Raw genomic sequence first — 15,538 nt, 5'->3', positions numbered from 1 at the left:
GCTCACCGGCCTGTAGTTCCCGGGATTATCCTTGCTACCCTTCTTAAACAGAGGAACAACATTGGCTATTCTCCAGTCCTCCGGGACATCCCCTGAAGACAGCGAGGATCCAAAGATTTCTGTCAAGGCCTCAGCAATTTCCTCTCCAGCCTCCTTCAGTATTCTGGGGTAGATCCCATCAGGCCCTGGGGACTTATCTACCTTAATATTTTTTAAGACACCCAACACCTCGTCTTTTTGGATCACAATGTGACCCAGGCTATCTACACCCCCTTCTCCAGACACAACATCTACCAATTCTTTCTCTTTGGTGAATACTGAGGCAAAGTATTCATTTAGTACCTCGCCCATTTCCTCTGGCTCCACACATAGATTCCCTTGCCTATCCTTCAGTGGGCCAACCCTTTCCCTGGCTACCCTCTTGCTTTTTATGTACGTGTAAAAAGCCTTGGGATTTTCCTTAACCCTATTTGCCAATTACTTTTCGTGACCCCTTCTAGCCCTCCTGACTCCTTGCTTAAGTTCCTTCCTACTTTCCTTATATTCCACGCAGGCTTCGTCTGTTCCCAGCCTTTTAGCCCTGACAAATGCCTCCTTTTTCTTTTTGACGAGGCCTACAATATCACTCGTCATCCTAGGTTCCCGAAAATTGCCGTATTTATCTTTCTTCCTCACAGGAACATGCCGGTCCTGTATTCCTTTCAACTGCCACTTGAAAGCCTCCCACATGTCAGATGTTGATTTGCCCTCAAACATCCGCCCCCAATCTTTGTTCTTCAGTTCCCGCCTAATATTGTTATAATTAACCTTCCCCCAATTTAGCACATTCATCCTCGGACCAATCTTATCCTTGTCCACCAGTACTTTAAAACTTACTGAATTGTGGTCACTGTTACCGAAATGCTCCCCTACTGAAACATCGACCACCTGGCCGGGCTCATTCCCCAATACCAGGTCCAGTACCGCCCCTTCCCTAGTTGGACTGTCTACATATTGTTTTAAGAAGCCCTCCTGGATGCTCCTTACAAACTCCGCCCCGTCTAAGCCCCTGGCACTAAGTGAGTCCCAATCAATATTGGGGAAGTTGAAGTCTCCCATCACCACAACCCTGTTGTTTTTACTCTTTTCCAAAATCTGCCTACCTATCTGCTCCTCTATCTCCCGCTGGCTGTTGGGAGGCCTGTAGTATACCCCCAACATTGTGACTGCACCCTTCTTATTCCTGATCTCTACCCATATAGCCTCACTGCCCTCTGAGGTGTCCTCTCGCAGTACAGCTGTGATATTCTCCCGAACAAGTAGCGCAACTCCACCTCCCCTTTTACATCCCCCTCTATCCCGCCTGAAACATCTAAATCCTGGAACGTTTAGCTGCCAATCCTGCCCTTCCCTCAACCAGGTCTCTGTAATGGCAACAACATCATAGTTCCAAGTACTAATCCAAGCTCTAAGTTCATCTGCCTTACCCGTAATGCTCCTTGCATTAAAACATATGCACTTCAGGCCACCAGACCCGCTGTGTTCAGCAACTTCTCCCTGTCTGCTCTGCCTCAGAGCCACACTGTCCCTATTCCCTAGTTCTCCCTCAATGCTCTCACCTTCTGACCTATTGCTCCCGTGCCCACCCCCCTGCCATACTAGTTTAAACCCTCCCGTGTGACACTAGCAAACCTCGCGGCCAGGATATTTATGCCTCTCCAGTTTAGATGCAACCCGTCCTTCTTATACAGGTCACACCTGCCCCGGAAGAGCTCCCAGTGGTCCAGATAATGGAAACCCTCCCTCCTACACCAGCTGTTTAGCCACGTGTTTATCTGCTCTATCTTCCTATTTCTAGCCTCACTGGCACGTGGCACAGGGAGTAATCCCGAGATTACAACCCTCGAGGTCCTGTCTTTTAACTTTCTGCCTAGCTCCCTGAACTCCTGCTGCAGGACCTCATGCCCCTTCCTGCCTATGTCGTTAGTACCAATATGTACAACGACCTCTGCCTGTTTGCCCTCCCCCTTCAGGATGCCCTCTACCCATTCGGAGACACCCTGGACCCTGGCACCAGGGAGGCAACATACCATCCTAGAGTCTCTTTCACGTCCACAGAAGCGCCTATCTGTGCCCCTGACTATAGAGTCCCCTATTACTATTACTCTTCTGCGCTTTGACCCTCCCTTCTGAACATCAGAGCCAGCCGTGGTGCCACTGCTCTGGCTTGACCGATCTAAACCAGGGTAAATAACTGTGTTGAAGTCTCCTCCCATGACCAGCCTATGAAAATCCAGGTCCCGTATCTTCCCCAGCATCCACTTTATAAACTACACATCGTCCCAGTTTGGCGCATATACATTTACTGGTGCAACTTGTACCCCCTCCAATTTCCCACTGACCATAATGTACCGGCCTCCCACATCCAAAACTATTCTTCCCGCCTCAAATACCACCTGCTTGTTGATCAGGATCGCGACCCCTCCAGTCTTCGAGTCCAGTCCCGAGTGAGAAACCTGTCCAACCCAACCTTTCCTTAATCTAATCTGGTCAACTACTTTAAGGTGTGTCTCCTGCAGCATTACCACATCCGCCGTCAGTCCTCTCAAATGCGCAAACACGTGTGCCCTTTTGACCGGCCCATTGAGCCCTCTTACATTCCAGGTGATCAGTCTAGTTGGTGGGCTCATCGCCCGCCCCCTCCCTTAGCCGATCAGCCATGCCCTCTTTTGGGCCAGTCGTCACGCTTCCACCGGCCCGCCCCAGGCAGCCTCCACCCCCGATCTCCTCTCTGTCCCTCAGCAAAAGTCTCTCCCTCATCAGCAGAACATTCCCCCCGCCCCCCTAGTAACAGCACAAAATACATCAACCCCTTTGATAAGCCTAACATCTGCTCACCCCCCACTACGCTTCCATAAGCTAGACCGCCCAGCCAGCTTGGTGGCCCTCGCCCCTGGCGCCAGACATTCTCCCACCTATTGTCCGCCCCCCCCCCCCCCCATTCATACATACATATTCAAATGAAAAACAATCCCCGACAGAGAACAAAAAAAACCCCAAGTTGAACAAAGAAAAGATCAAGCAAAAGATCCAGCATCTGAACAAACACACCTCCATCCCCTGACAGTGCAAATGCAACTTTAACTCACTCAGCTCTGCAACTGGCCCAAGATCAATACAGCAGGCATTACAAATAACGTCCGCAAAACGAAAAATAAGAAACTTTTTTTTAACCATAAACGTTGCAGCAGAGTTCAAACTTCTCAGTCCAACACCAATCCTTTCCTTTTCGCGAAATCCAGCGCTTCCTCAGGCGACTCAAAATAGAAATGTTGCTCCTCGTATGTGACCCAGAGGCTGGCCGGATACAACAGCCCGAACTTCACCTTTTTCTTGAAAAGGGTCGACCTGATCTGGTTAAACCCCGCTCTTCTGGTTTAGCCGGTTTAGCACACTGGGCTAAAAGCTGGCTTTTAAAGCAGACCAAGGCAGGCCAGCAGACCGGTTCAATTCCCGCACAAGCCTCCCCGAACAGGCGCCTGAATGTGGCGACTAGGGGCTTTTCACAGTAACTTCATCTGAAGCCTACTTGTGACAATAAGCGATTTTCATTTTCATTTTCATTGTCATGTCATTTCATTTCATTTCTCCTGGCCACCTCTGCACTCAGGTCCTGATAACTGTTGTCTCATTTACAGCTCCGTGTCTGCTTGGCCCACTGTAAAATACGCTCCTTATCCAAATACCTGTGGAATCTCACCACCATTGCTCTCGGGGAGTCTCCCATTCGCGGCTTCCTCGCAAGCGCTCTGTGAGCCCTGTCCACCTCCAAGGGTCGGGGGAATGCCCCATCGCCCATTAGCTTCTTGAACATGGCCGCGATGTATGCCCCAGCGTCCGCTCCTTCGCATCCCTCCGGGAGCCCAACAATTCTCAAGCTCTGCCAGCGGGACCTGTTCTCTAGGTCCTCCACCTTCTCCAGGAGCCTTTTCTGCTGGTCTCTCAGCATCCCCACCTCCAGCTCCACCGCAGTTTGATGTTCCTCCTGGTCAGCCAGTGCCTTCTCTACTTTCTGGATCGCCCGATTTTGGGCATCCAATCTAAGCTCCAGCTGCGCGATTGCCTCTTTAATCGAGTCCAAGCAGTCCTGCTTCTGCTTAGCGAAGCCCACCTGGATAACTTACATCAGCTGTTCCGTTAACCGCTGGGTCGACAAACCAGAGGTGTGGTCCTCCGCCATGCTTACTCCCGGTGCAGCTTCAGCCCAAGTCTTCTCTGTCCTTCTGTTTCTGCCTTTACGAGCACTTAAAGTCCTCCTCTCCATGCACCGATGTGGGAATCCAGTACATAATTGCCTCTGTCATCGATTTTTCAAATCAAGTCCGGTAAAAAATCGCGGGAAAAGGTCCAAAAGTCCGCCCCGAGCGGGAGCCACTAAATGTGCGACTTACTCCTTCATAGCCGCCACCGGAAGTCAACATTGACTCTCTTAAGGAGCATTGGTGTGTCTAGGATTCTCTTCCGACGTCTCAGATATATTCATGCTCACTCAGTCAACCCATCGATCCCCGACATGATTATAGATTACCATTGTCCATTCCATCACTGTATGTCTCCTAGTCACTCCTCTCTAACTCCATTCTCGCACCTCACCTCCCACACATCTTGTTCGATTATTAATGAATCCTCACTCTGAGTGGACAGTTCTCCACCCGAAGGCAGGCACTGACCCATAGGGCAAGGAGGCAGGCGCCAATTATCCCAGCCAGGCATGGGGATTGAACCCCATGCTGTTAGCACTGAGCCATCCAGCCTCCAAAAGAGTCCGGGGGCGGGATTCTCCCCTACCCGGTGGGGCGGGGGGTCCCGGCGGGATGGAATGGCGTGAACCACTCCGGCACGGGCCGCCCCAAAAGTGCGGATTACTCCGCACCTTTAGGGGCCTAGACCTCACCTTTAGGGGCTCGGCCTGCACCGGAGTGGTTGCCGTCCCGCCGTCTGGCGAGAAGGCCTTTGACGCATGAACAGGAGTGTCAGCAGCTGCTGATGTCATCCCCGCGCATGCGCAGGGGGGGGTCACCTACGTGTCGGCCATCGCGGAGACCTACACGGCCGACGCGTAGTAAGAGACTGCCTTCACGGCACAGGCCCTCCCGCGGATCGGTGGGCCCCGATCACGGGCCAGGCCACCGTGAGGGCACCCCCCCCCCCCCCCCCCCCCCCAGGGCCAGATCACCCTGCGCCCCCACAGGACCCCAGAGTCCGCTCGAGCCACCTGGTCCCGCTGGTAAGGGAGGTGGTTTAATTCACGCCGGCGGGACAGGCATTACAGCAGCGGGACTTCGGCCCATTACGGGCCGGAGAATCGCCGGGGGAGGCCCGCCGACCGGCGTGGTGGGATTCCCGCCCCCGCCGAATCTCTGGTGCTGGAGAATTCGGCGGTCGGCGGGGGCAGGATTCACGCCGCCCCCCCCCCCCCCCCCCCCCCCCGGCGATTCTCCGACCCGGCGGAGGGTCGGAGAATCCCGCCCCAGGTTTCTGTGACTTGCATGGACACCAGTTTTTTTCATACATAGTGTTATGGCCCCCTGGGAAGTAAAGGAGTGTGCACCGTCTGATTCCCACTAACTCATAATGAGTATGAATTCCCTTGGTAATTGGGGAAACAGGGAAGGCTCCACAGTATAAAAACCTGGCTTGACTGCAGGTCAGGGAGGGCAATTCTTCAGGGTATGGGAGTTTAGTAGTGTATCTTAATAAATCCTTTTCTTTGTATCCTACTGTGCATCCTATGAATGTTTCTCGCCTGTCGGATTCTACACATGGCCCTCCAGGAATCTCTTAGGCTCTTACTACCGACCATTGTACTCAATCTGCTTGGCTACATTACAGACATTCCTTCACAATCAAGTCCTGGAATGGGACTTGAACCCAGGGCTTGTGGCTCAGAGGCAGGGGCACTGGGCAGCATGGTCACACAGTGGTTAGCACTGTTGCCTCACAGCACCAGGATCACAGGTTCGATTCTGACCTCAGGTGACTTTGTGGAGTTTTGGACGTTCTCCCCGTGTCTGCGTGGGTTTCCTCCAGGTGCTCCCGTTACCCCCCATAGCCCAAAGATGTGCAGTTTAGGTGGACTGGCCATGCTAAATTGCCCAATAGTTAGGTGGGGTTATGGGGCTCGGAGTGGGGGATTGGGCCTAGGTCAGGTGCTTTATCGGAGCAAGGGCCAGTGCAGACTCGATGGGCCGAATGGCATCCTTCTGCACTGCAAGGATTCTATGGATTCTATCACTGCATCACAAGGCCTTCCTTCTATACTTTACCTCCTGTTAAAGGTGTTACTGTTTTATCCCTCACTCCATCCCATCCCTTCATATCACCCACAAACATTAGAGTGCAGCATTATGACCTAATATTGCTCATTTTCTCAACTCATCTTCAGTGCATTACGGATATTAACCACCCCTCACTCTCCTCATTCGTTTAGCCTCTGCATAATATGTTTGGCCATTAATGGTCCCTGCCCTATCTGCCCTCAGGTACCTATGTGCACATCAGTGCACAAATGAATTTCAGTGTACAAATTGAATTCACTGTAATTTTCAAATTGAAATATTTTTGCCCTCAGGATGCCTGCCTGACAGGGAATGCTTATTGTAAGTATCAAGAGCGTTGAAATTATACTGAGGCAACCCAAAGTGGAATGTGCTGTCTGAAGGAAAGTTAGATTTTTTTGCACTTCCTGCAATTTTCTACTTGAAATGTTTTGAGATGCCCTTTTACCAATTACATGAACAAAATTATATTTTTGGAAAGTACACAGCTAGATATATACATTGGGATATCTACATGTTAATACATGAGTGAAATATGACAACTATCAGTACCCTGCTACTCGGTGATGTGCAATATCTAATGCTTACCGTGGATTTCACCAGCAGCAGTTTGACTTTTCTTACGGATGTGGTTAGCAATTACAAGAATACAAATCAACATCAGAAGAATTGAAATGGTCAATCCAACGTTGTAGGTTTCACATTTACGAATAGACTCTGGAAGAAATCATAATTCTCTTGAACAAGAACAAATATAATCTTCAACTGAACTTTGTTCATAGAGTTTTACTTCACAGAAAGAGGCCCTTTGTGTCCGTGGCAGCCATCAAACACCAACCTACTCTCATTCCATTTTCCAGCATTTGGTCCGTAGCCTTATGCTCTGGCATTTCAAGTGCTCATCTAAGTGTTTGTTAAATGCTGTGAGGGTTCCTGCCTCTACCACAATTTCAGGCAGCAAGTTCCAGAGTCCCACCATCCTCTGGCGAAAAAAGGTTTCCCTCAAATCCTAAATCTCATGCCCCATACCTTAAATCTCTGCTCCCTAGTTACTGACCCCTTTACTGAGGGGAAAAGTTTCTTCCTGCCTGTCCTATCTATGCCTCTCATAATTTTGTGCACCTCAATCAGTTCCCCTCCCCCAGCCATCTCTGCTCTAAAGAAAACAACTCCAGCCTATCCACCCTCTCTTCATAGCTGAAACGCTCCAGTCCAGGCAACATTCTGGCGAATCTCCACTGCACCCGTTCCAGTGTAATTTTCTTTCTGAAGGCTCGGCCTATTGCTGCCACACGCTATTTGGCTCGGAGGTGTGAGTGACCATTCAACCAATATCCCAGTCGTCAGTTAAGCCCTGCCTTGGCCATTTCCACCCCAGTCCATGGCGTAAATGTTCAGTACATTGTATTGCTCAGTCCAGGCACAAGCAGTGCTAATTTCTGATTCCAAAAGTTTACCTCTCAGCTGCAAATACATCATTCTAACATTAAGACTGACATTGCGTAGCATTTTGAGCAGAATATAGAATTTCCCCATTCCATTGGCACATGGGTGGGGGGGTGGACTGTGGTAGCGTAGCCTCTTTAAGGGGGCGGGCTCCATGGACAACATGATGTGCTCCAAGCCAGTTACACACTTCCGCACAAACCTTGGAAAATGGGGAGTTTGAGCGGGACCCTGGGGGTAGGATCCCAGGCAATGTGGACCAGGAGCAGTGTGAAGTGCAAAGACCTGTTATATCGTGTTCTGTGCCTGTTATCTAATTGCCTTTAGCTTTCATAAATAAACCCCTTTGTTTACTGCTGAAAGCCTCCAGTGTATGTCTCGAGCCACCGCAGGAACAATAAGCAAGCTGAAGTCACTCACACCTTACAAATCACGGGCGTGAATCCAATTCTGGGCATCAAACCAATATATTATGGTGCAGACGCACACACACGCACTGATGGACATGCAGTGGGACCAATCATCATACACAACCCCGCAGCCAATCACCAGTGAGAGCACACGCACTATAAAGACAGGGGACAGGAGAGTTCCCATTCATTCTAGGAGCAGCCAGCTCGGAGCACAGAGCTCACAGCCTGCAACACAGACATTCACTATGTGCTGAGTGCATCACCTGGTTAGGACTAGGCAAGGGTCAACAGTTAAAGCTGGTATTGCATTTACCCACAGTTCAAGTATGTTAATATAGTTGGGCAGCACGGTAGCATTGTGGATAGCACAATTGCTTCACAGCTCCAGGGTCTCAGGTTCGATTCCGGCTTGGGTCACTGTCTGTGCGGAGTCTGCACATCCTCCCCGTGTGTGCGTAGGTTTCCTCCGGGTTCTCCGGTTTCCTCCCACAGTCCAAAGATGTGCAGGTTAGGTGGATTGGCCATGATAAATTGCCCTTAGTGTCCAAAATTGCCCTAGTGTTGGGTGGGGTTACTGGGTTATGGGGATAGGGTGGAGGTGTTGAACTTGGGTAGGGTGCTCTTTCCAAGAGCTGGTGCAGACTCGATGGGCCGAATGGCCTCCTTCTGCACTGTAAATTCTATGATTCTATGTGTTAACCTTATAATAAAATAGAGTTACACCACTTCTAGTATGTGGTAGTATGTATTAGGGGTCATGTGGGCCTGGAAGCCCTAATGTCATTGGCTGACAGACCCCGGGTCCTGATTGGCCGTTGACCTCTAGCTCCGCCCTGAAGGCGGAGTATAAGAAGCCGGAGTCCTCCCCCGCAGGCCAGTCTACTACCGAGCTGCGGGGGAACAGACACGCTTAATAAAGCCTCATCGACTTCACTCTATTCGTCTCTCGGAGTCTTTGTGCGCTACAATTTATTAAGCGTGCCTAAAAAGGACTATGGAGCTCAGGATCATCCTGGAATGCCTGAGGATCAGCCCCCACGCAGTGAACGCGGCAGCAGCTTTCAAGCATTGGCAGACTTGTTTCGAGGCCTACCTCAGAACGGCCACCGGCCGGGTCACAGAAGACCAAAAACTACAGGTCCTGCACTCGAGGCTAAGCACGGAGATTTTCTCTTTCATCGAAGACGCAGAGGATTTCCAGACGGCGTTCGCAGCACTGAAAAGTCTCTATGTCCGCCCAGTAAACCAGATCTACGCTCGCTATCAACTCGCAACGAGACGGCAAAGTCCCGGAGAATCGATAGATGAATTCTACGCCGCGCTACTAATTTTGGGACGAGCCTGCAGCTGCCCTTCGGTGAACGCAAATGAACACACGGACATGTTAATGCGCGATGCTTTTGTGGCAGGTATGAACTCCTCCCAAATGCGCCAAAGACTTCTAGAAAAAGAGTCGCTAGGACTCTCAGAGGCACGGGCCCTAGCAGCCTCCCTAGACGTGGCCGCGCGTAATACCCGCGCCTACGGCCCCGACCGTGCGGCAGCCCATTGGGCTCCGTACGTACCCGTCGCGACAAACCCACCCCCCCCCCCCCCGGACACCCACAGGCTTGCGCGGTCCAAACGCCAAGTCGCACCGGGGACGCCCGCTGCTATTTCTGCGGCCAGTTGAAACACCCCTGGCAGCGCTGCCCGGCCCGCGCAGCAATCTGCAAGAGCTGCGGGAAAAAGGGCCATTTTGCGGTTGTGTGCCGGTCCCGCGAGGTCGCCGCTGTCCCGGGAGAACAGGGAGCCCTGCAAGCCGTTTACGCTGCCTAACCCCCCCAGCGCCCCATGTACGACCCGCAGGCGCAGCCACTCTGGGTCCCGACCACCATGGTCCCGGGAGAACAGGGAGCACTGCACGCCGCTTACGCTCCCCAACCCCCCCCCGCGCCCCATGTATGACCCGCCGGCGCTACCACTTTGGGTCCCAACCACCGCGCTCCCCAGAGAAGAGGGAGTTCTGCGCGGCTCTAACGCCCCCCAAACCCCCCCCCCCCCCACGCCCCACGTATGACCCGCCGGCGCTACCAATTTGGGTCCCGACCACCGCTGTCCCCAGAGATGAGGGAGCCCCGCGCGTTCCTAACGCTCCCCAACCCCTCCAGCGCCCCATGTGCGACCCGCAGACGCCGCATTTTGGGTCCCGGCCACCACGAGGGGAGGAAGGGCGCCGCCATCTTGGACCACCCCAGACCTGTACGACGCATGGGGGTGGCCATTTTGTCCACCCCGCCGCCATCTTGTGACCCCCCAGCCATGTGCAATGTATGGGGGCAGCCATTTTGTTCATCCCCGACGCCATCTTGGACGGCAACAACGGACCCCAGTGTCGACGGCTCCACGGGGTTCGAGGAAGACGCTCCACTACTACAACCACGTCTCGCTTCAATAACGCTCGACCAAGCTCGGCCCCGGACACTCCAGACGACGACGACAACGGTGCTAATAAACGGGCACGAGACACCATGCCTAGTCGACTCCGGGAGCACGGAGAGCTTTATCCACCCCGACACGGTAAGACGCTGTTCCTTGACCACCTATCCCAGCGCACAAAAGATTTCCCTAGCTGCAGGATCCCACTCCGTACAGATCAAAGGTTTCTGCATAGTTACCCTAACGGTGCAGGGGAGGGAGTTCAAAAACTACAAGCTACACGTCCTTCCCCAACTCTGCGCCCCCACATTACTGGGATTAGACTTCCAGTGCAATCTACAGAGCCTTACCTTCAAATTCGGCGGCCCAATACCCCCACTCACTATCTGCGGCATCACAACCCTCAAGGTGCAACCCCCGTCCTTGTTTGCAAACCTCACCCCGGATTGCAAACCCGTCGCCACGAGGAGCAGACGGTACAGCGCCCAGGACCGGACCTTCATTCAGTCCGAAGTCCAGCGGCTACTAAAGGAAGGCATAATCCAGGCCAGCAATAGTCCCTGGAGAGCACAGGTGGTAGTAGTGAAGACAGGGGAGAAACAAAGGATGGTCATAGACTATAGCCAGACCATCAACAGGTACACACAGCTAGATGCGTACCCTCTCCCCCGCATATCCGACATGGTCAATCGGATTGCCCAATATAAAGTCTTCTCCACCGTGGACCTCAAGTCCGCCTACCATCAGCTCCCCATCCGCCCAAGTGACCGCAAGTACACAGCCTTCGAGGCAGACGGGCGATTATACCATTTCCTAAGGGTCCCATTTGGTGTCACAAACGGGGTCTCGGTCTTCCAACGAGAGATGGACCGAATGGTTGATCAACACGGGTTGCGGGCCACGTTCCCGTATCTCGACAATGTAACCATCTGCGGCCACGACTAGCAGGACCACGACGCCAACCTCCAAAAATTCCTCCAGACCGCTAAAGCCTTGAACCTCACGTACAACGAGGACAAGTGCGTTTTTAGCACCAACCGGCTAGCCATCCTGGGCTACGTAGTGCGCAATGGGATAATAGGCCCCGATCCCGAACGTATGCGCGCCCTCATGGAATTTCCCCTCCCGCACTGCTCAAAAGCCCTGAAACGCTGCCTGGGGTTCTTTTCATACTACGCCCAGTGGGTCCCCCAGTACGCAGACAAAGCCTGCCCCCTAATACAGACCACGACCTTCCCTCTGTCGACAGAGGCTTGCCAGGCCTTCAGCCGCATCAAAGCGGATATCGCAAAGGCTACGATGCGCGCCATCGACGAGTCCCTCCCCTTCCAGGTCGAGAGCGACGCCTCCGACGTAGCTCTAGTGGCCACCCTTAACCAAGCGGGCAGACCCGTGGCCTTTTTCTCCCGAACCCTCCACGCTTCAGAAATCCGCCACTCGTCAGTGGAAAAGGAAGCCCAAGCCATAGTGGAAGCTGTGTGACATTGAAGGCATCACCTGGCCGGCAGGAGATTCACTCTCCTCACCGACCAACGGTCGGTAGCCTTCATGTTCGATAATGCACTGCGGGGCAAAATCAAAAACGACAAGATCTTAAGGTGGAGGATCGAGCTCTCCACCTTCAACTACGAGATCTTGTATCGTCCCGGAAAGCTGAACGAGCCGTCCGATGCCCTATCCCGCAGCACATGTGCCAACGCACAAATTAACTGCCTCCAAACCCTCCACGAGGACCTCTGCCACCCGGGGGTCACTCGGTTTTTCCACTTTATCAAGTCCCGCAACCTCCCATACTCTTTAGAGGAGGTCCGTACAGTCACAAGGAACTGCCACATCTGCGCAGAATGCAAACCGCATTTTTTCAGGCCGGATGGTGCGCACCTGATTAAGGCTTCCCGCCCCTTTGAACGCCTTAGTCTGAATTTCAAAGGGCCCCTCCCCTCCACCGATCGCAACACATACTTCCTTAATGTGGTGGACGAGTACTCCCGCTTCCCATTCGCCATCCCCTGCCCTGGCATGACCGCGGCCACAGTCATTAAAGCCCTGAACACCATCTTCACACTGTTCGGTTGCCCCGCATACGTCCACAGCGACAGGGGGTCCTCTTTCATGAGTGACGAGCTGCGCCAGTTCCTGCTCAGCAAGGGCATAGCCTCAAGCAGGACGACCAGCTACAACCCCCGGGGGAACGGGCAAGTAGAGAGGGAGAACGGCACGGTCTGGAAGACCGTCCTACTGGCCCTACGGTCCAGGGACCTCCCAGTTTCACGGTGGCAGGAGGTCCTCCCGGACGCTCTCTACTCCATCCGGTCGCTATTGTGTACGAGCACTAATCAAACGCCTCATGAGCGTCTCCTTGTCTTCCCTAGGAAGTCCTCCTCTGGAACGTCGCTGCCGACCTGGCTGGCGGCCCCAGGACCCATCTTGCTCCGAAAGCATGTGCGGGCACACAAGGCGGACCCGTTGGTCGAAAGGGTTCACCTCCTCCACGCGAACCCGCAGTACGCTTACGTGGAGTACCCCAACGGCCGACAGGACACGGTCTCCCTGCGAGATCTGGCGCCCGCCAGCAACACACACACCCCCCTGACACCATTCACCCAACCCCCCCCCCTTCCTGCCACCGCCGCACCCCGCGACCGCCCCCTTCCCAGGAGGATCGGTCCCCCTCGCCCCAGGCCCGACCAAGAATAAAGCCCAAGCTGAAACCGTAAGGCTCCCGGAGACGACAACACCGGAACAAACACCACCACCACCACCGGGGCCGAGGCGATCGACACGGACGACCAGACCGCCCGACCGACTCGTGGCGTCGATCTAAATCAATATATGGACTTTTCACAAGAACATTTTGCTTTTTCTCCCGATACCTTCTGTAAATAGTTGAAACAGGACAAAATTGTACATACTGTATTGCCATATGAATGTTTTCCTCCCAGGACCAGCCCTGTAAACCCTTACCACCATGCAAAGCATCACCCCGCCGGGTTCATTTTTGACAAGGGGTGAATGTGGTAGTGTGTATTAGGGGTCATGTGGGACTGGAAGCCCTAATGTCATTGGCTGACAGATCCCGGGTCCTGGTTGGCCGTTGACCTCTAGCTCCGCCCTGAAGGCGGAGTATAAGAAGCCAGAGTCCTCCCCCGCAGGCCAGTCTACTACCGAGCTGCGGGGGAACAGACACGCTTAATAAAGCCTCATCGACTTCACTCTATTCGTCTCTCGGAGTCTTTGTGCGCGACACAGTGTTAGTGACCTGTTTGTGATCCAGAACACACAACACATCATGGTACATGGAGTGGTTGCGTACTAGCACTTCTGAGACCCACCTGCAACTAATCAGCATTCCGGCATCCTGAAGTATGGAGAACATCAACCCGCCGCCGCCACTCCGCATCGCCGGCAATCTCGGGGTCAATTGGAAGATTTTTAAACAGCGCTTCCAGCTCTTCCTCGAAGCCACGGACAGGGAGAACGCCTCGGACACCAGGAAGATTGCTCTACACTGCTCCACGGCCGGGCAACACGCCATCCACATCTTCAACTCCCTCACATTCGCAGACGACGAGGACAAGACAAAGTACAAGACGGTTCTCCACAAATTCGATACCCACTTCAGCATAGAGGTCAATGAAAGCTTCGAAAGATACCTGTTCCAGCAGCGCTTGCAGGGTAAGGACGAGCCTTTCCAATCCTTTTTAACACACCTCCGCATCCTTGCGCAGTCCTGTGGCTACGGGCCCACCTCCGACTCCATGATACGCGACCAGATCGTATTTGGTGTTCTGTTGGACCCCCTGCGTCAGCAGCTTCTCAAAGTTAAGCAACTCACCCTAGCGACTGCCATCGAGCCCTGTGTCCTGCATGAAAATGCCACCAGCCGGTACTCCCACATACAGGCGGCTGAAACGGCGCGGCAAGGTCCCCATGAGGCGGAATGGGTCCAAACAATTGAACACCTCCAAGGTGGCAGCCTGGATGAGGGCGGCCATTTCGCGCGCTTCTCGTGACCTCCCACGTTTGTACGCGCCAAACGAGGGGACGGTGACAGGGAGGAACGTGATGCGCAGGCGCGCACCACGAAGGACCGCACCACGCATGCGCGGTGGCACAACAAGCGTACTGACGTCACGATGTGCAGCAACTGTGGCTCCGCCCATTTAAAGCGGCAATGTCCTGCAAAATCGCGACAATGCCTACGATGTGGCAGACTTGGCCACTATGCTGCCTGCTGTCGAGCAGCTCAGCCTGCCAATTCGCATCGCTGGCAAAGCCAGCCTCGTAGGAACGTTCGGGCAATTCAACCCACGTTCACCGAGTCCGATTCCGACTTCCCGCAGATCAGTGACACCGAGGACCCGAGGGAACCTTTTCGAGTCGCTGTTATAACAAAGAACAGGCTGTCCCCGAATCTAAACCACCAGCCGCTGTCGGTGCACAGCACTGATCCAGACGACGAGTGGTGTGCCACCCTGACGGTCAACCGATCCCAGACACGATTCCGCCTGGACACTGGTGCTTCCGCTAATCTCCTAGCGTGGTCAGACTTTCAGACCCTTGGGGTTAAACCAACCATTCTTCCGTCGACCTGCCAACTAGTGGACTACAATGGCAACGTCATTCCTGCTACCGGTTCACGCCAACTCGAAGTGACGCACAACTCACAAAAAGCCATCCTTCCCTTCAAGATCGTGGGTTCCTCGAAGGACTCTCTGCTAGGTGCACAAGCGTGCAAACTCCTAAACCTCATTCAACAAGTACACTCTCTCCAGAGGACACGTCTGCCTTCCAGGATGCAGACTTCAGGGCGCAACTCAATGCCATCATCGACCAGCACCGCGACGTTTTCAAAGGCATGGGCACGCTTTCATACACTTAAAAAATCCTGCTCAAACAAGACGCCACGCCTGTGGTTCATGCACCTCGCAGAGTCCCAGCGCC

At 53.5% G+C, this 15,538-nt stretch overlaps 1 protein-coding gene across 2 annotated transcripts in view; it reads right to left on the bottom strand.

Annotated features, from left to right (window-relative positions):
* Positions 1 to 15,538, bottom strand: part of LOC140386584 (uncharacterized) — a 57,049-nt gene that overhangs the window by 18,704 nt on the left and 22,807 nt on the right. For both annotated transcript variants that reach the window (XM_072469030.1, XM_072469031.1), the window contains exon 5: positions 6,906 to 7,034. In XM_072469030.1, the coding sequence (XP_072325131.1) occupies positions 6,906 to 7,034 (129 nt within the window). The remainder of the gene's footprint in view (positions 1 to 6,905; positions 7,035 to 15,538) is intronic.

The sequence above is a fragment of the Scyliorhinus torazame genome, chromosome 12 (genome assembly GCF_047496885.1).
Source record: "Scyliorhinus torazame isolate Kashiwa2021f chromosome 12, sScyTor2.1, whole genome shotgun sequence".
NCBI classification, from domain to species: Eukaryota; Metazoa; Chordata; class Chondrichthyes; order Carcharhiniformes; family Scyliorhinidae; genus Scyliorhinus; species Scyliorhinus torazame.
This window is presented reverse-complemented; position numbering and strand designations above follow the sequence as displayed.